The 21,661-nt window shown below is 44.0% G+C and overlaps 1 protein-coding gene across 1 annotated transcript in view; it reads left to right on the top strand.

The window, feature by feature from the left end:
• The window catches only part of NSD2 (nuclear receptor binding SET domain protein 2), a 106,347-nt gene that overhangs the window by 11,366 nt on the left and 73,320 nt on the right, over positions 1–21,661 (top strand). The window contains exon 2 of the mRNA XM_089692263.1: positions 20,309–20,893. Coding sequence (XP_089548389.1) covers positions 20,369–20,893 — 525 coding nt within the window. The 5' untranslated portion in view covers positions 20,309–20,368. The remainder of the gene's footprint in view (positions 1–20,308; positions 20,894–21,661) is intronic.

Raw genomic sequence — 21,661 nt, 5'->3', positions numbered from 1 at the left:
CAGAAGACGGATGCCGGCGTTGGCCGGAGGACATTACAGGGGACACTGCAGGAGGGAGCGCAGGACAAGGTAAGAGAAGAAGAGATCCCGGATCAACGCTGCAGGGTATTCCCCAGTGTAGCTCGGGGTTACCGCTTGTGGTACTGAAACTTTACCCCGAGCTACACTCAGGAATACCGCCAGGGAGGTTAAAACGACGTCCTCCAGTGGCAGGCTGTCACCACTGACAGGTTTTCATCTTCATCCGGTCTGCCTTCCGGGTTCATGGGCTCCAGCCATTGTAATTCTGGAGCCATGATTACGTCCCTCCCATGCAAGAGCCACAATCTCGGCACAGCTCTCTGTGGACTTCCACTAAGAGCGCAGTGTGCATGCTTCGGTGACCGCACTGGCTGCAAAAAATAGTGAATATCTCCTGAACAATGCATGTTTACGTGGGTATATTCTTGTACCTACAGGTAAGCTTTATTATTAAGTCACCAAGTGATGTTTACTACCGCTTTAGGGAGCATCATCTCATTGTTCCCGGGTATATGACCTCACTCTTGCCTAGACACCGGCGGTAAGATTACTATATATCCGAAGATTTTCTCATTCATTTTTAATGAATACACCTTGATTTCTTATGTCGAGTCTGATTTAAAGTGTATTCAAACATGCTCAAGTGCCTTGCCTTTCTCCTTGTGCTGTTTTTGCCACCTTCCATGTTGTGCTGCTGCAATGTAAAATCTTTAACGTGGTGTTAAAGCCGCAGCTTTTTTTTCTCTTTTAGTTTAATATGAACAAAGCATATCCCACTATCATGTGTACCAGCCTGAATCAAGAGCACTAAATGTGACCGGGAAATCAAAAAACCTGTGATTGACAGCCTCAGCCCTGTTCCTATGTGCGGTCCCCTCCAATTGAAGCTGAATGTGATATTAAAAGTTTGGACTTTTTTTTTTTCTCAAACAACTTCAGCGCCGCCCTATAGCAAAAATACTGCTACAGGGTGGCACGGGTGCGCAAAATCGTGTGTGTGTGTGTGTGTGTGTGTGTGTATATATATGTGTGTGTGTGTGATTTCTGCCGTTCCCGGGTAGGGGGCACGTGCATGCCCTACCCACGTCACAATTCGCGGCCTCAGCTTTCAATCACTGGATCCTGGCCGGTGATTCCACTCTGAGAATTACCAAAGGGGGAGAGATCTGTGTATAAACAACACAGATCTCTCCCGTCAGCTCCTGCACACTGCTTTGTATGGCTCTGCATAGCCTGCAGAGACGAGGGGGGGCTGCGGCTGCACAGAGAGATGCAGGATCTGGAGGAGGAGTTCTGTTCTCTGCTGCCAACTGCTGAGACAAGATGGTGGTGGAGATGAGGGGGGTGCCGCAGCTGTAGGAGAGGTGCGAAGGCCAATTAAATGGCCTGGTGGTCCAGATTGGGCCGTTTGGTTTGTTACATATGGCCTACACAATTGGAGTGGAAGTGGGAGCGGGTACCAGCTCCCCCACCAAAAAAAAAAAATTGTGCCAGGAGAGGTAGAGGCAGAAACCCCTTTTGGGTGAAGTTCTGCTTTAAGTAGTATCCAAAGCTTCAAGGCAAGTGTGCTAACTTTTCCATCATGAGGCAGAAGACACAAAGCCCTGTATTCGGATCTGACGTCTTTTTCATAAGGCTGTTGGTATTACTGATTCTAGGGGTTGAGTTTCTTTTCGTGCGTTATACAGCCTTCTTTTTATCTCATTTTCTGCATATTGGCAAGGTAGGGTGTGCACATGGAATATGAGACGTTCTACTTCTCGTCCTTTATCCTGATGACCATACTAGGACACTGCCAAGAGCTGAATCATAATATCCTTTCCTTATTACATGGTTTGTTCTTCATACTAAAGCATATATACAACAGAAGGATATGAACTATGCTGGACTGAAAGGAAAAGATTTTAAAAATCTCAACAGTGAGACTACAGATGGGAGGAACAATGGATTCCTTGGTAAAATTGACCTCCAAGAAGCCAAGGGACTCTCAAAGCCAGCACATTACTTTGGCGAGTTAGTGAGGTACTTGCTGTGTTTGTCGCCACTAGATTTAACTTTGTTTTTTTTTTTGGGTAGTGTGGAGTTATAACGACCATTAGGTTTTTATAGTTTTCCGTGTTTTTGTTAGGGAGATTCGCTCTTCTTCATTTTACTGATCACCAGGTTACCAATAGTGAAAGTGAGTAAATCCACAATTTGCCACCAGAACATAAACGGAGAGGAAATCTTCCAATGGGGCTCACTAGTTCTTGCAACAATTGTGTAAGACGTTCTATCTGTCATAATGGAAAAAGTCTCACTTCCTGTTCAGTTTATAGGACAGGAAGTGAAGATATCTCCCTAGTAAGACACAGACTGCAAATAACTGGTCGTGGTTTTAACCCTTCCCCCCTCTATTCAAAATGAAAATGTTTGGCTTTTTTTTTTGCTTTATATTGGGTAATTTTTATTAGTCAGATTTTTGCAGATACAAAGAGAAATAAAAATTACAAAAACTACATAGTATGTATAGAAAAAGAGGGATAGTACACTTCACATTCCAAATACTGAACACAGAATGTAGCATATGGGTGGATATGCTGGACGGTTACATATGACTGACTGTTTCTACCATATCATCATGCAATACGTATTACAGTCAGTAGTTATCAGAGAAAATAACCGTGGACAGCAATCAGTAATGCTGCTTTAGAATGACTAGAATTTGCTTGCTATCTTTACCCCCTACCCTGATTTTAAGCTGACCAACGTCACAACTTAAGCACACAACACATTGCTCTGTCTTTACTTTCATCCATCCACCTCCTCGCCTTGAGAATAAAGAGGCGGGAGGGATTATTGGATTCTAGTCACCAGGACCATATTTTTTTTTCGGGAATCTCCTGTTTATAAGTAAGCTCCTCTCTTGGTAATGCGAAAGTAATGGCATCACGCCATTGGGTGAGTGTAGAGGGTGTGTGGGACCCATTTCTGTAATATGTTTACGGGCCAAATAAAGGGACCATGTGCGCATTAAATGCATTTCTACAGGTTGCACCCCCAAGTTTGGCTTTTAGATATGCTTTAGTTTGAAGCAAACTTTCAAAACTTGGCTGATTCAAGCTGACCGTATGATGGGGAAGATATAGGTGTTGCTTTCAGTGGTGATATCTTTACATAAAACTGTCAGTAGCCCCAGCTATAAGAAACCATAGTTTAACATTTTTACTGTAAAAGTGAAGATTAATCCTACCTGGTAATGCTATCTGAGCCTCTCTATTAGTACTTTAAAGATGAACGTCCTATATTTCTGAAAATAATAAGTCCTCAGCTTCCAAAACTATAGCTGCTGACTCTTAATAAACAGGCATTTACTATTCCAGGGGTTCAGCACTGTCCTCACCCGGGCCGGTTCTTCGCCGGTCTTTGGGTCTAAACATCGCCATGTACGATTTGGGACGAACTCCACTTTTATGGGAAAGATTGCTGTTAATTCTAGGTCTGTGTCTGTTAAACTCCTGGGATATTGATCTGGTCAGTTAAGTAACAGAGGGGGTTGTTAATCAGATTCAGCTGCTTTAGTGTTCATGAAATAACAGGTGCATTAGATGGGCAACAATGAGACGACCCCCAAAACAGGGAATGGTTTTACAGTTGGAGGCCACTGACTGTTTTTTCCCTAGTCATCTTTTCTGACTGTTTTTCACTAGTTTTACATTGTGGCTAGGGTCAGTGTCACTACTGGAAGCCTGAGGCGATACCTGGACCCTGCAGAGGTTGCACAGGCAGTCTAACTCCTCCAGGATGGCACATCAATATGTGCCATTGCCAGAAGGTTTACTGTGTCTCCCAGCAGTCTCAGGAACATAGAGATTCCTGGAGACAGGCAGTTACTCTAGGATTGCTGGACAGGGCCGTATAAGGTCCTTAAACCATCTGTAGGACCAGTATCTGCTCCTTTGTGCAAGGAGGAAAAGGATGAGCAGTGCCAGAGCCATACAAAATGACCTCCAGCAGGCCACTGATGTGATTGTCTCTGACCAAATAAGAAGAAACCGATTTCATGAGGGTGGCCTGAGGGCCCAATGTCCTCTAGTGGGCCCTGTGCTCACTGCCCGGCACCATAGAGCTCGATTGGCATTTGCCATTGAACACCAGAATTGGCAGGTCTGCCACTGGCGCCCTGTACTTTTCACAGAGGAGAGCGGGTTCACCCTGAGCACATGTGACAGACGTGAAAGGGTTTGGAGAAGCCATGAAGAACATTATGTTGACTGTAACATCGTTCAGCATGACTGTTTTTGGTGGTGGGTCAGTGATGGTCTAGGGAGGCATATCCATGGACAGGCTAGACAATGGCACTCTGACTGCCATTCAGTATTGGGATGACATCCTTGGACCCATTTTTGGAGCCTACGCTGGTGCAGTGGGTCCTGGGTTCCTCCTGGTGCATGACAATGCCCAGCTTCATGTGGCGAGAGTATGCAAGCAGTTCCTGGAGGATGAAGGAATTGATACCATTGAATGGACCCCCACGCTCATCTGACCTAAATCCAATAGAACACCTCTGGGATATCATGTTTCGATCCATCTGACACCACCAGGTTGCATCTCAGACTAAGCTAAAATCTACTCCCACCCCCATTCTAAACCTATTCTATCTACCTTGTAAAAGGAAAGATGTATATACTTGCCTATTCTGAAGTCAGTCCGGTCACATGATTGGGTCTCAGCGCCGGATTCAGTGTGGAGGAGGGATGGCTGTCCTATAGTAAGCCTATGATGTTATCGCTCAGACTCTACAGCCATTGTTGGCGATCTCCTCTTCACAGAAGCTACCGCTGGAGAGATCATCTGACTTGACTAGAGAGACTTCAGAATAGGCAAGTATAGACTTATTTATTTTATAGGGTAGATAGAATAGGTTTAGAATGGAGATGGGAGTCGATTTAAGATTAAGTTTTGACTGGAATGACCCTTTAAGAAACAGAGTTTAAGCTATCTATGACAAGGTAGTTGTGTTGGACAGGAATGTAAAGGCTAGTTCTACAGTATGCATTCAGAATTTACTGTGCGTACAGTTTACTAAAGCCTGGTTCAGACTTCTGCATGGTAAAGCACCATGTTTTACTGTGCAAGTAGTGTTGGTTCTGGCTAACAGTTCCTTGCTCCTTTTAAAGCTCAGAACACTATTTTGCTTTTTGCTAGTGACTTGATCTGCAAATGTTGTTGGGTCACAGATTTTGTAAATGACAGAAGTTGAATCTTTTGAGTCAAGTATTGCTCCGGTGTGTACAGCACAAGGTTGGTAGTGTCATGAAAGGTTAGTAGTATGGTCCCAGTGATCTCTGTGCAAGGTTAGTAGTGTGACCAACAGTGCAAGGCTGTTAAGATGGCCCTGCCAATTACAGCACACAGTTGATGGTATGGCCCAGGCTATTGTGGCACAAAGTTGGCAGTATAGAAAATGGCTGGTAGTATAGTCCCACGATCCCAGCGCAAGGCTGATAATCGCAGTCAGAAGGTTGGTAGTATGATCACAGCGCAAGGTTGATAGTATGGACCCGGTGATCTCTGCTCAAGGTTAGTAGTGTGGCATTAGTGTTAGCACAAAGTTGGTAAGATGGCCCTGCCAATTATATCACAAAGTTGGTGGTATGGCCCAGGCTATGGTGGCTCAAAGTTGGTAGTATAGAAAATGGCTGGTAGTATAGTCCCACGATCCCAGCGCAAGGCTGATAATCGCAGTCAGAAGGTTGGTAGTATGATCACAGCGCAAGGTAATAGTATGGACCCGGTGATCTCTGCTCAAGGTAAGTAGTGTGGCACTAGTGTTAGCACAAAGTTGGTAAGATGGCCCTGCCTATTGTGGTACAAAGTTGGTTGTATAGTTCCATGATCACAGCTCAAGGCTGACAATCAGTCAGAAGGTTGGTAGTATGATCACAGTGCAAGGTTGATAGTGTGGACCTGGTGATCTCTGCTCAAGGTTAGTAGTATGGCACTGGTGTTGGTGAAAGGTTGGTAAGATGGCCCTGCCAATTACGGCACAAAGGTAGTAGTAGTATTGCTGAGGTGACCATGGCATAGTGCTTATAGTATGGCCCTGGTGCTCACACAAGGTTGGTAGTATGGTCCCAGTGATATCTGCTCAAGGTTAGTGGTGTGGCACTGGTGTTGGTGCAAAGGTTGGTAAGATGGCCCTACAAATTACGGTGCAAGGTTGGTAGCGTGGCCCAGGTGATCATGGCTCAATGCTGATAGTATGGCCCTAGTGATCACAACACAAGGTTTATAGCATGGCCCAGGTGGTAACATCATATGGCCTTATTGATCACAGGACGAAGTTGGTAGTGTGGGCCCCGTGATCAAAGCACAAGTTTGGCAGTCTAGTTCCGGTGATCACTGCTCAAGGTTAGTAAAGTATGGCCCTGGTGGTCGTTGCAGAGACAGGAGTAATATGAGCTCATTTGTTGAATCGTACAAATATCTGCCCATGTATGGTTTGCTTAATCTGTATTTGCGTCTGATAATTCTGATGCGCTTGTCTTGTTCAGCTTCTCATGTGAAATATTCCTCAACATGTACTGTTTTGCATATAAATGGTCTAATTTAATAACGCTGTGCAAACAGCAGTGATGGCAGCCAATCGGGAGGCAACTTTTAGAAGCCTAGCGTGAGCAGACTAATGAAAGCTGCCCACTTTGTAATCAGTACTCTGTGTTATTACTCTGAGAGGAGGAGGTATCAGACACACAGCTCTGAGCCTTCAGTTTTATCTTCAGGTTTGAGGAGGGGGAGATTATATAGGGAGCATTCAATACTGTGTGATACATTTATATTTGAAATCTGCTGCTTGCTTCTGTCTGTGTCTCACATTTGTTATGTCTAGGCTGAGCTGTTCTTGTTTAAAAAAAATATGGCAGTCTTGCTCTTTTGTGAATCCAGCGCGTATGGTGTTTATAGTAGTGGTAACCTCTATATCACTTGCATCTTCAGAATTGGATAGTGAATACACAAAATCCCAGTATTTTTGGGTTCATTTAATTGAATTTGGCTCATTTAATCTCTACCAGTGTAGTCATTAAGCGGCATGTACGTGCTTCTGTTTCTGATGCTACGTTGAACATTTTAATATGGTGCAGAGAGCAGCAGTGTTAGGAATCCAGAGCAGTTTATTGTGTCTGTTATGTCCAACAAGTGAATGTTGTGTCATTTTATAAATTATCTATTGCTTTTGCTCTATTAAAGGGGAAATGCATGCCTTTTTGTTTGTTTTTTAAGCTGGTGTGTTTACCCACAATGCAGATGGATAGCAGGCAGACGGCTAATTACTGAAGCTCTATCTCACATGTTTATTAATATGCAGATACAGAATATAGCTAGAAGCTGCAGACCTGTTTGTACAGACTGCTAGATGTTTTGGAGGGAATGGATGCTGTGACGTGTGCCTGCTTTTGAACTTGTCATTAAAACCTGCTGTGGTCCCTGGCTGATCCTTGGGGTCCATTCACATCAGACAGGTTCGATGGCAGTGCTGATAATGTGCAATGTATTAAGATAGCCTATTCATATGCTCTTCCTTACACTCCACAAAGGACCAAACTATTGAATCTGCTGCATTTATTGCTAACTTAACATGCTTTACTGGAGTGCAGCAGTGTGAATGGTGGCCCCAAGTATGTGATCCAGTACATTCAAGGGTGGGATTTCAAACAAAAATAGATACTCACTTAGGTAGATGCAGCATTGGTCTGACGCTGCATCTGTCCCTCGCTGCATCTGTCCCTCGCTTCCTCGAAGACCGTGAATTGAGCGATCAAAGACCACTGATCGCTCAGTTTCCTGTCTTTAGAGAGCGGTGACTGTCAGTCACCGACTCTCTGCTTTTCCCCCCAGTGCTCACTGGAGCGCCAGGCTGTGGCTAGGGCAGGCTGAGCCTTCTGCTTGTCAGGAATCTGGGCATCTGTCCCTCGCTGCATCTGTCCCTCGCTTCCTCGAAGACCGTGAATTGAGCGATCAAAGACCACTGATTGCTCAGTTTTCTGTCTTTAGAGAGCGGTGACTGTCAGTCACCGACTCTCTGCTCTTCCCTCCAGTGCTCACTGGAACGCCAGGCTGTGGCTAGGGCAGGCTGAGCCTTCTGCTTGTCAGGAATCTGGGCAGATCCCAGATCCTGACATTAGAATTGGGATCCCTTTTTAGAGTCTGAGTGATATCAGCCGACAGAAGACTTTAGCATGCTATCGGCTGAATCTGGGTCACAGACGTGCACTCCTGTGATCCACAGAAGTAGGGCCAAAAGACCATTGGGTATACTTGCCCTTAAATCTCTGCTCTCAGATTTGCAGAAGCGGTAGTGATTTTAGGAGTTGCTTGTTATCACCCCTAAGAGGTACTTACACCAAACCTGTATTTTTCCCAGGCAGAACAAAGTAACAGGCTCACTTTAATGCCCACCACCTTAGCAGCACATGCATCTCTTCATTTCACTCTCCCATTGTATTGCTTACAACTGTTTGGAGCAAATACGGGGGGGGGGGAGGACTTTACGGTACAGAGGAGCATATGAAATGCTGCTCCTCTTCCCATGTGACAATGCAGCTGCTTCTCGATTGGCCCGGTCCTTTCACATTTGTGTGGGTAGAAAGTTAGAGTACTGAGATTAGGGCAACTGTAAGGTGTGTGGTGTGTGTGTTTTTTTTGTGGTGGGGCTTCCTTTTTCTCATCTCTTCTTTTGACTGAGCAAGGAGCAAAGGAAAGGTGAGTGTGCTGCTCAGGAACCAGAGACGTTACCATCGTACCATGATTGGAGAGTGTCCGTGTGCTGGTGGCTGTTTGTTTAGGTTGAAATCTGAGGTCCCCTGCCCCTGGATACCCCTGCTGTGGTGATCTTCTAGTGCTGCGAGGGTTAATATAAGCAGCTGCACTATGGCTGCCCTTTCTGCCCCGCTTCCCCCACCCAGGAATAGAAACCAAACTATCGGTTCCCATTCTGGGATTGGAAGAGGCTGACCTTTTATTCGTCTTTCCTCCCCTGTGTATAGAGAGCTTTGCATTGTGGGAACACTACTTCTGTGAATGGAGCATGGGGTGCAAAGTACTGTACCTGGTGCTGTTACTACATACGTTTTTTCACTAAACCTTGAAGCGGAGTTCCACTCATCCTGTCAAAAAATAAGTCCGCATCTACAAAAACTGTAGCTACTGACTTTTAAAAAAAAAACAGCCACTTACCTGTCCCTCGGTCCCATGGTGTGTCCCCCACAGCCCGTTTCACTGGCCATCCTGGATTCCTGGAGCCCGACATCTTCAGTGTGGGCACCCAGCTGTGACTGCTTGCGGCTTTGCACCCCGGTACCCACTGCGCATGCGTGAATGATCTTGTAGTCTTCTGGGACCTGTCACGTGTCCCAAAAGACTACAAGGAGGGAGGGAGGACACCTTCCGTTTCTGATCACCTAGGTGGTCCAACCGCAATTGGGAGCCGGTACCTGTCAAATTCGGGTACCCCCCTCCCCCCAAAGGTGCCAATCCTTAATGGAGAGTGGGGGAGCAGTCCTTAAAGCGGATCTTCCCCTTTTGGGTGGAGCTCCGCTTTAAGCTTTACACCTTCTAATGCTGTTTTGGTGATTTCTAAACATACTAGTTTGGCAGTTAGTAGCCAAGAGTAGCAGATCTATTGGTCGCACTGATGGAACATCTGATATATATTTCCTTCCTTACTTTCCCAGTCAGTAGCCAACACATTTTGGCTGTACGCGTAGGATTGCATCATTTGTGGGTAGAGAAAAGGAAAAATCCTTGAGATCAAAGTATTGATCTGCACAGATTTTGCAGCATGAAAGATTGTTGTTCAAGGTTAGTCACTGGCCTTCCCTCCATTGCTTATCTAGGAGTTAACCCTCTACCCGATTTTATTTGAAGTACCCGGGTCATTCTCATCTTTGTGAATTGGGTTGTACAGGGCTGGAGAAATTACAAATCTGTATAGGAAATGTGTCTGTAAATGAAATCTGCTGGCTAACACACACTTTTGGCAAAACTGACTTTTATTACAACATTTGTTTAGCTCATTACATGAAAGTAAGGTTTATAGAACTTAGATTGCAAAATCTTCAGTTTTACTCAAATTAGTTGATGCCAAAATGAATACACCCCACAACAAATATTACAACATCTAGTATTTTGTATGACCTCCATGATTTGTAAGGACAGCACCAAGTCTTCTAGGCATGGAATGAACAAGTTGGCAACATATTGCAACATCGATCTTTTTCCATTCTTCAAGAACGACCTCTTTTAGAGCCTGGTTACTGGATGGAGAGTGATGCTCAGCTGGTCTTCAGAATTCCCCATAGGTGTTCGATTGGGTTCAGATCAGGAGACATACTTGGCCACAGAATCACTTTGACCCTGTTCTTCAGAAATGCAACAGTGGCCTTAGATGTGTGTTTTGGATTATTGTCACGATGGAAAAGTGCACGACGATCAAGGGCACGACGTGATGGTAGCATCTTCTTTCAGTATAGAGCGGTACATCTGTGAATTCATGATACCATCAATGAAATGCAGCTCCCCGACAACAGTAGCACTCATCCAACCCCAAAGAAAGACACTGCCATCACCATGTTTCACTGTAGGCATCATACATTTTTCTTTGTACTCCTCACCTTTGCGACGCCATATAGTTTTGAAGCCATCAGTTCCAAAAACATTTATCTTGGTCTTTTCACTCCAGAGTGCCAGTAGTCTTCTTTTTCAGCATGGGCCCAGGCAAATTCTAGGCGGGCTTTTTGTGTATGTGCTTTAGAAGAGGTTTCCTTTGTGGACAATACCTATGCATGCCATTCTTCTGCAGTGTATGCCGTATTATGTCATGGGAAACAATCACCTCAGCTTGTCTTTCTACTTACTTAGCGAACTGCAGTGAACTTGCATGGTGATTTCTTTCAAACCTCATCAGAAGACACTCCTGTCGAGGTGTTAACTTCCGTGGATGGCCTGAACATCTCTGTGAGATGGTTGCATTTCCACCTTTTTGTTAAATTTTTGTATCACTTTTGCTACAGTATTCTGACAAGTAAAGCTTTTCTGATCTTCTTGTAGCCTTCACCTTTCTTGTGTAAAGAAATTTTCTTTCACAGGCCTTGTGACATTTCTCTTCCATGTGATGCCATTGCTGACAGCATGAAATGGGAAGGAGTTTTCTTTGTTGAGTAACGTCCTTTTATAATCAACTGTCTGCTGGACACCTGTTTAATGAATAATTAGACTCACCTGTAATTGAATTCTTGTTAATTAGTATTTTGTTGTCTAAAATTTAGCTTTGCTTCTAAGACTTTCATTGGGGTGTATTTATTTTTGCAGCATGGTCTTGAATGAATTTGTTGGGAAAAATACTTTTTTGTGTGTGCAAATTTAACAAATCTTGTTATAATCAATGGCCAGCATTTGTTGAGTATTTTGTACTGTAGTGTCCCTTATAAAAATGTTGATTCTAAAAGGAAATGTGTGTCTCATTGAGGTGGTTAGGTTAGCAGGAGAATGGTTGCAGCTACAACTATGGTCCTGGTAATGGTCTATTTAGCCTGCAATTCTTTTTAAAGTAAGCAATCTGAGTAGCCACTCAATTACTTTTACAGAAGGTGGAAGGGGATCCGGGAGCCCAGGACTGATGTGAGCAGTTGTGCTGGCTGCACTGTCAAGAATGGAAGGAACCCTTCCCCACTTCTGTGATGCTAGAAACCAGAAGCAACAAGGAACATCATCTTTTTTTGATTTTACCCCCATAAAATTGGGTAGTACATTGTTCACTAAAATTCATTAAAGTGTATTTTACCTGCTGCCTGGTCCTCTGTTCACACATTTTCCAAGTTCTATCAGCTGAATGTTTAGGCTTCCGCTGATGCGTGCTTTGGTCCAAAGATGCGTACAACTGTTGCCTTCGTCTTTGGATTCCTTAACTCTTGTGTTTTTAGTAGGCTGCTTGACCATTCTGTTTGCAGCATTGTTGCCTGTCCTCAATTTATTGCTTGGGGACATATCATGGTCTATGATTAGAAGTCGTGTCCTGTACTGTACAATTAAAGCTGAACTTTTTTTTTTTCGGCTTTGCATGGTTACAGCCATGTGGAACAATGTGAGTATGCATATTCTATACCTGGCCGATCACTGTGGAAGTGATAAATCACTGTAGTGCCCGCAGCTACTACAGCGATACCAACGGTCTTATGGGTCCCATGTCGAGCAGATGCCCTGTGTAATAATCAGGGTTGCTTGCTCGGCACCAGTGCCATCCGGAGAACACCTTACATTTTTCTCAATGCAAAGTGTTCTCTGATTACACAAGGTGGAGAGGCGGGGCTGTTACATCATTATATCCACCTCATCCAATCAGAAGATACCTAGTATTCATTGAGAAAATACAGGGAATTTTTTGAATGGCACCCTTTGGAACAGCTACCTTTGTTCACTATGTAGCATGGTAGCCACTTTTTATTGGTACAGCAAAGACATCAAGAAACACTGCTTGCTCCAGGTCATAGACTGTATTGAAGTCATTGGGGCAGCATGACCACCAGAGAGTCAGCATTTTCAAGAGGGGTCAGACAAAGCAGCCTACATACTTATTGCTATGAAGTTTAATTCAACCAATTGCCGCCCTGCCATAGTTCATTTACTGTGGCAGGTGCAGACACAGTCGTGTGTGTATGTGATACAGTCTGCTCCTGTGTCAGGTGCGTGCTGTGTACCCCCTGTATTCATAGGACACAGCAGGTTACGGTTACTGGTAAGCAGGCATCATGTGATCACTATGATTGGTCATAGTGATCACATGATAATATAAACAAGCTGTCATGAACGGCTTTCCATTCATGAACCGCTTGCTTACTGTTGTGATCTGTGATTGCCCCACCCCTCCCATCACCCACAGTAATACAGTATCACTATGGTGACAATGAGCTGCTCTGATGACAGGATGTTAAAAAAAAAACATTATAGTAAAGAAAAAACCAAAAGCTAAATTAAAAATTAATTTAATTTTTTTACATACTCTCACCAGTCAGTTTTTTTTTTTACATTCCTGATCACCTGCATACCATATGATGACGCTGTACTGTACTGGTGACAGTATGGTAAAAAAAATAAAAAATTAAATAAAACCAAATTTTATTCAATTTCTTCACTTTTCCTAAAAATTGTGACAAAATTCACCATGCCTCTTACTAAATTCCTCAGACTGCCTACTTTCCAAAAAGGGACCATTTGGTGAGTATTTGTACTGTCCTGACGTTTTAGGGCCTCAAAAAGTAAGGATTGATTTTTTTAAATATATATATATATATATATATATATATATATATATATATATATATATATATATATATATATACTGTATGTAGATGCTATAACTTTCACACCAATGAATATACACCTATTGATTTTTTTTTTTTTTTAACAAAGCAGAATATATTTTGGCCTAAAATTCTCAAGAAATTTTTATTTATTTTTAATTTTATGTTTTAATACCAAAAGTAGAAAATTGTGGGGTTTTTTGGTCTTTTTCCATTTTATATAATCATAAAAAAAAAGTGGTGATCAAATACTAGCAAAGAAAAGCTCTACATTTATGGGGAAAAATATGAATTTAATTTGGGTATAGTGTTGCATGACTGAGCAATTGCCAGTTAAAGTAGCGCAGTTCTAAATGGCAAAAAAATGGCCTGGTCGTGAAGGGGGTAAAACCTTCCAGAGGTCAAGTGGTTAAGATTAAATCACTGTGTTGCTGAATCACGGCTTGAGGCAGATGTGACTTTTATGCCAACATGAATCTGTGTGAATGTGCTTTGCATGTTGTCCAGTGTCTGCTGTACCTGTGCACTATCTCATATATTCCTATGACTGGGAGTGTGCATCTGATGTGAATAACTTGTTGAGACGAAAAGGATGTGCGGCTCTGGCCAAGACTGCTCAACAAAGATCTCTGGAGCGGGGCTAAAAGTAAATCATTGTCCTTAAAGTGGAGCTCCACCCAAAAGGGGAAGCTCTGCTTGTCTGCTTCCACCTCCACTGCCACATTTGGCACTTTCTGGGGGGGGGGGGGGGGAGGGAGTGGGTACCTGGTTTTGGTACCCACTCCAACTTCCAGCTCAGTTCTGAGCCAGAAGTTCACCCCCGCAGTCTTCTGGGACACTTCCAGGTCCTAGAAGGTTGCGGGGCCAATCTCGGCGTAGCTTGCGCATGCGCAGTAGGAAACCGACACTTCCGTTTTCCCTCATTTGCAATGCTGGCACCAGGAACCCGGAGGCTAGCGAAGAACTAACCCAGTGATAACGGTGCTGGACCCCTGGACAGGTAAGTGTCTTTATATTAAAAGTCAGAAGCTACAGTATTTCTAGCTGCTGACTTTTTTTTTTTTGGGTGGGGAGCCTGGAACTCCTCTTAACTTCTGATCTTGGGTTCTGCCGTCACATCTATGTTTATATTATGTTGACAGATGGGGGACTGTGTATGTAGTAGGGGTGGATTTTAGAGCATAAAGTATGTAGGAAGAGGCAGGTAGGATACTTAGTGAGCCCTAGGCATGCACAGTGCACTCATATTTTTAAATTTGATAACTTTGCTTCAGGTACACTTTAATGGCCAAATAACCTCTACTGCCTGGTTTGTTAAAAAAAATAAAAAATTCAACGTGCATCTGCTAACTAAAAGTTCCCGTTCTACTGGTCATGTATGGGTGAGCGTTAGTGTTACATGAAATTTAAGCTGCATCACAGCTGTCTATTGCTTGATGCTTTCATGTGCTATGCTTGTTATTACTGGATTTGATGATGTTACTGTGAACTACTTTGATAATGGCATTTTATTTAATTTGTTTAGATTAGGCAAGCTTGGGTACTGATAATTTTGTGTAGTCAGAGATGGTTGCATATGCAAATGTTGTCCATTGACCCCCTGGTTCACATCTGTGTGGCCGTGCGGGCCGCGTTTTGCACAGACACGAGAGCCCATGCATTTGAATGGACTCCCGTGCCCCGTGACACGCAGGGAAAGAAGTCCCTGCACTTCTTTGGAAAACGCAGCCCTCACGGGAACCTTGGTTCCCAGTACGGTTGCGTTTTCCAGTGCGGGCGGTGTGCCATTAGCACTAATGGCACCCACCCGAGGGTCCGCATTTCTCTGTGCGGGTGGTGCGGCTGCACGGATTTTTGTGCGGATCCGCAGCGGCACCACCCGCACAGATGTGAACCTAGGGTGCAGATTTGAAGTAATTGTCAACCTACACTCGCCACCCACTTTATTAGGTACACCTGTTCACTTGCTTGGTAACACAAATTGCTAATCGGCCAATCACATGACAGCAACTCAGTGCATTTAGACATCTAGATATGGTGAAGACAACTTTCTGATGTTCAAACCGAGCATCAGAATGGGGAAGAAAGGGGATTTAAGCAACTTTTAATGTGGTATGGTTGTTGGTACCAGACACACTGGTCTGAGTATTTCAAAAACCGCTGATCTACTGGGATATTCACACTCAACCATCTCTGGGGTTTACAGAGAATTATCCAAAAAAAGAGAAAATAACTAGTGAGCAGCAGTTGTGTGGATGATCATGCTTTATTGATGTCAGTGGAGAATGGGCAGACTGGTTCAAGATGATAGAAGGGTAACTAACTCATTTCAATATGGACCAAATCTCTGAGGAATGTTTCCAACATCTTGTTGAATCTATGCCACGAAGAACTAAGGCAGTTCTGAAGGCAAAAGGGGATCCAACCCGGTACTAGCAAGGTGTACCTAATAAAGTGGCCGGTGAGTGTATATACACTGTTGCTCTTTATTAAAAATGCTAATGTGCAAGGTGTTTTAGGGAGTCTCTTCATTATGGGTTATCCTTCAGGAGACCTAGACACTGGAAACAGCTCAATATAACCCCTCCCATACCCAGCATGCCTCAGTTTGTTTGCTATTGTTTTTGGGTAAACAGACCTTTGTTCTGCTCTGGGAGAAGCAATCTTGTACCCATCACCCCTCTTTCTAGGGCTGCACCGCCTTTTTCAATAATGGTGTCTAGCAGCTGTTTTCCTGGTCCTGCACAAGCACTGACCAGGCTGTCCTACTGTGCACACACCCTCACTATCTCCTGCGCTTCCAACAAGAAACAACAATTTTGCCCAGGTACAATAATGGCTAATAATGGTATTTACCTGGTCATTCATTGCTTATCTCCATCACAGGGACTTTCTGGTCTCTGGACACTTGGAATGCTTATTTGCATGTCCTCAATTTCCTAGTGCATCATTGCTGTGGGCACGCAGTTATCATTTAGTACTTACCAAGGGTGCTAGCAACTGTTTTTGCTCTGCTTCCACCTTGAGGCATCCTCATACTCCATATCTAGGTAACCTTCCGAGAGAAGAGTCAACCAGTGTTCAATGGGCCATGCAGAGAATCGGGTGGCTTCTAAACCACCCCAAATCCACACTAGAACGGTCTCAGTGCTTGCAGTATCTGGGTCTGATTGTAGACACCCAGTGTAAGCTTTTCTTTCCCCTTAAACTCTGATCTCTCAACTCCTCTGTTCAGACTCTATGGTCCAGAAGCCAACCAACTTTTTTTTTTTTTTGCTTTTTTTGTTTTGCATGAGGATCTTGCGCCTAATGGTGTCCACCTTCAGAGTAAATCCATATGCCCACTTTAACTCCAGGCAGTTGCAGTTCAACAATCTGGCAGTGTGGGACAAGCTGGCTTTATCCCTAGATTACTTGTAATGCCTGACCAGCAGAACAAGGGTTGCTCATGGAGAGTGGGCCACCTGGAAAAGGGAGATCCAAAATGGTCTGTAAAGTTCTCACAGTGGTTCCCATCCTGGTGTGGTCGGGGAGAGGGTTCAAGGGACTTGGTCATAGGAGGAACTAGGCAATGTTTTTTTTATAGTGTAGCATGGGTTGTCAGTGCCCGGGTCAAGACAACATTTGGGTGACAAGCTTCACACAATGCAATTTTGATGCGTGCCAGTCACAGCAAAACCGTACCATGTTTTAAGTGCTGTTGAAAATAATGGCACCTGAGCCTACGTTTTGCGATCACAGCAAATCTGCCGCGATTCCAAAACTCCCAGGTGTGATTCGCATGACAGGCTAGATATTATAAGTTCCTATTGAGGTGGTTCACACCGATACATACACATTGTGTTTTGTGCACCATTAGAAAAAAGGTCCTGTGCGAGTTTTGTAGCGGTGCGTTCCAGACTCGCAAGTGATAGAGGAGAGTAGCATGCGGAGGTAAGTGTTCACATAGGATTGCTATTGACAGGAGTTTTTGGATTGAAGTCGATGGGAGGGAGTGTATGAACCCGGGTGCTAGGACACAATTGGTAGTCTTCATGGCGTCCTGATGCCTGGGTTTTGTCAAGCCCTGTCTTGCATTATCCATCGGGGAGGAACCAGAAGTCTTGTGCATTACGCTTCAGTCCTGTCCGCTGTACTGAGTGATACTCCAGGCCTTGTAAGGCTTTTGGCAGACTCTCCATGGGTTTTCCTAGATTGGGGGTCAGCAACCAGTAGATCTTGGCCAGGTAACTGGTAGACCTCGGTCTGGGCTTGCTGACATGCCATCCCAGAGCATCAAACAGTGCAATTCGGAGGAATTACTTGTAAAGTTGGAGCTGTAGTAGGGAACAAGAGCCGCGTAAGCTGATGCCTCCTCTGTAGAGCTGCTCCTGCGCCCTGTCATGGTTGGTGGGTGTAGCACCTGCCAATCATGACCCATTCAAGTGAATGCGGCCGCTCTGCAATTGCCCTGCAACCTTGTGCAGTACAGCCACAAGGGGTTAAACACGCAGCGGTGTGCTGCTCTATCACCAACAGTTTTAAGCCCATGGACCCTGCAGAAGCATGCAGTTGCAGGACACTTGCAGATTGGCCCATTTTCTTGAATGAGTTGCGGTAGCACCCACTAAAAGCAACGGGGTGTAATTCCTGCTTGCAGCATGTGAACATCTTTTGCCAGCTGCCTCAGCAGCTGAAGGGGGTAGGGATCGGGGGTGGTAAAACCGTGGTTCAACTGCAGGGTTTTATCACCCCCTAATGTTGCATGTGAACAAGCCATTAAGGTGCTGTTGCCGATTTATAACTAAGGGCTCATTCAAAGGTGCAGTAGACACTGCTGCTCCTCTGCAAAGTGATCCCAATGCGCTTGACAGGTGATGAGGAGGCGATATGTTGCCTCATCACCTGATTTAAACCCATGATTGCCATGCAATGCACGTGATTGTGACATAATAGTGCGGCAATTAGAGGTTTAAATCAGGCTTGAGGAGGTAACGCTGTGCCTGGTGATCTTTGACTTCTCCCATGTTCAGGTAGATCTCCTCCTCTTTAAGGTTGCCTATTCCTGTCCTAGAGTGTCCCACACGCCAGTTTACTGTCTAGCTTCTGAGTTGCTGGCTTAAAAGGTTGGCTGTTGGCGGCCCGGTCTTGAGGAGCAGGGCCTCTCCGATTCAGTAGTCCCTATGTTCCTGAAGGTTAGGAATTGACCTCCTGCAAAGTCTCCTAACACGCTTAAAAATCATACTACTTTTCATGTGACACACAGTAAATTTTATCGCAGTGTTCTTGTGAAATGAACCCTATTTTTTTTTTTTTTCACCATTTCGTTCCAGATTGGCATTTAGCCTTGAATACCATCAGTGGTCAATTCTTGACCTTTAATGGTTCTCGAGCCTGCTTTCCTCTCACCTTTCTAGTGAAGTCCTTCTTACAGGGTGTTGCTCCTCCTGTATATTTTCTAATGACTTTGTGGGATCTCATCCTGGTTCTGTCATCTCTTCAAAGATTGCCCTTTGCACTAATCAGGGCTTTCTTTGCCTATCCTTGTTTTTCAAGGTTGCCTTTCTCATCAACATCACATCTGAGTTCATAACTTGTTAAATCTTCATTCAGCCAATCCTTCACAACACACCTATTTAGTCAGCAATGCCCCCCATCAAATATCTAACCAGATGTTATGACCTCTAAATCATAGGAGGACACACTGTACCTGTATTATATTTTTCCAAAAACTTGGCAAGTCTGGCTATATGCAGGATGCACTTTGGCCATTCATATGCTCATCAGAGTAAATTCTACAGTTTTTTGTCGTCTCTACATCAGCTTTTCTGCTTTTAGATGGTGCCACTCTCATACGTGTAAGTAAGCTCAAATAGTGTAGCAAGTGATAAAATTTTATTTTTAGAATGGTAAAAACCTACATTCAGAATCCAGAAAATCAATATTCAAAGTGCAGTATCAGTCAGCTTTAGGTATAGGATTGTGTATATGGAGATTTTCTTTTTCTATTTGAGCTAGATGGACTTGTGGACCTTTTTCTATCATAACGAACTATGTAACCAAGTTACTCCTGCTGGCACCATCCAATGTGCTTTGGCTATTGTCAGGGGCGAGCAGGGTGATGTACTTGATATCTTCCAATAAACTTTGGTTTCCGCTATCCCACCCTGCTTCTGTTCAGCTGCAGCCCCTGTGTGAAATTTTAAAGTGGTTCTAAAGCCTGTATCATACACTCGCACCCCCCCCCCTTATACTTACCTAAGCCCCATCACAATCCAATGCTGTGCATAAGAGCTGCGGTACTCCTGGTTTTGTCCCTCTTCACTGGGCAGATCGATAGCAGTGGGAGCCATTGGCTCCCGCTCCAGTCAATCAACTCCAGTGATGAGTGCGGGGCCAAGTCCGGTTATCTTTGTCTTAGTACGCAGCACCGGGTCGGGAGTGAGCCCGCATGAGTGCCCCATGAAAATCCACTTTCTATTGGGGGCACCAGCAAGAGAAGGAGCACCGCTGACTGACCTGAGAAGAGGAGGATTGGGGCTGCTCTGTGCAATTTTGTTGCACAGAGCAGTTAAGTATAGACATGTTTGTGTTTGTATTTTTTTTTACTTTCCCTTTACAACCATTTTAATGATTTGACCCAATACTACACAATGTAGAGAAAAGCCTTTCTGAGCTCTTCTTTTGGGCTGTCACTATTGAGATTTGTTATAGAGGGGCGTGTTTTTCTTCCCTAAAGTGTTTGTGTCCTGTCTCCTAAAGGTAGCTACATAACCCTATGCACCTGAATACACATCCTGTGTCCCATGATTTACTCCAAGAAACTGATTTTTTTGGGTCAAAAAGCTGATTTTTCTTTCCAGTGTTCCTTGTTTTTCCAATGTATCTTTTGTTGCATAAACATATTTTTATAATTTTTTTTTTTTTATTATTATTTCTGATAATCATTTTTTTCTTTTCTCTCTTTATAGTAGTCAAAGATTGAGAATACTACTTGAAGTTCTCTGCAAAATTTTCAGCACTTGAGCAAAATGAAGCAAGCTCCTCACATAATAGAAAACTCAACTGTGAAAGCCGCTAGCATGGAGATGAGTCGTGAGTGTTCTGTATATCTGAGCAGAACACCGATTTCCACCTCTGTACAAGAGGGGGTCATACAGAAGCTAAATGGTCATGATGCACTGCCGTTTCTACCAACTGATAAACTGAAAGACCTGACTTCACGGGTATACAATGGAGAGTCCGGTGCTCATGAGGCGGATGTGCCTGTTGACTCCCAGGAAACTCAAGGTGTTGAGACTCCTCCCAATACAACTCCTACCAAGAACGGCTCGCCAGAAATAAAGCTGAAAATCACCAAGACCTACATGAATGGGAAACCTCTCTTTGAGTCTTCCATTTGTGGTGAGCAAGGAGAAGAAACGGCTAAACCAGAAGAAAATGAAAGCAAAAACAAGAAAGAAAGGAAGCGGAAAAGTATAAAGTTTGATTCGTCTGAGGAAAAGTCCAGTGATGGAACGCAAGCAGATGCTCCTGCTGAATCATCTGAAGAGAAGGTATACATGCATTCTTCTTGAAATCTGTATGCTCTGGAATATTCTGGCCAGTCACCATTATTTAGGAAGGAAAAGACTAGAATGTTTTCTATATAGAACATAAACATGCAAGTTTTAAGCTCAAAAGGACCCCATTCTTCCTTTTAGTGTGATGGACCACCATAAGGAACCTCAAGAGGTAGTGGGTTGAAGTTTAAGAAAGAAACATTTAAAAGTCTGATGTCATACCAGGAGTTTAGTGCAAGGAGGTGTATGTCACCTCCTGGTTCTTTTCTTTGGAATTTCTACATTCCTGAGCCCTGACATTATAGTTTTTGCTATACTCCAGTGTCCTGAGAAGAGAGATAGGGCTCTCTAGCACATACGCATTTTTGCTTGCTTCTCCTCTTCCCTGCCCATTCACAGGGAACTTTGGAATTTATGAATGCATTTTGAGATTGGGCATCGGGGAGAGGAGGTGCAGGCAGTGCAACTGCAAGTAATGCTGCTGCTGTGTAGGACACCTGTAGCTGACGTGTCGGAGCACCGGAAGTATAGTCATGGCTATACTGTTGGGTCTCAGTGAACAGTAAATTGTAGTAAAGCGAGAGAGAAAAAAAAAGCAAGTTCCAGAAGGTGACATACACCTTGCTGCACTTGGCTGCTTGTGTGCCAGCAAATTTATTTTTTTCCCTGTACATCACAGGGCACAGGAGTGTTAATTCTTAGATGAGTCATGTTCTGCCTCCAGGTGATTGGATGTGAGTAAAGGGCAAAGCGTTGCCTCAG

The sequence above is a fragment of the Staurois parvus genome, unplaced genomic scaffold, assembly GCF_062004578.1.
Source record: "Staurois parvus isolate SC_StPar_1 unplaced genomic scaffold, SC_StPar_1.0 ptg000581l, whole genome shotgun sequence".
NCBI lineage: Eukaryota > Metazoa > Chordata > Amphibia > Anura > Ranidae > Staurois > Staurois parvus.
This window is presented reverse-complemented; position numbering and strand designations above follow the sequence as displayed.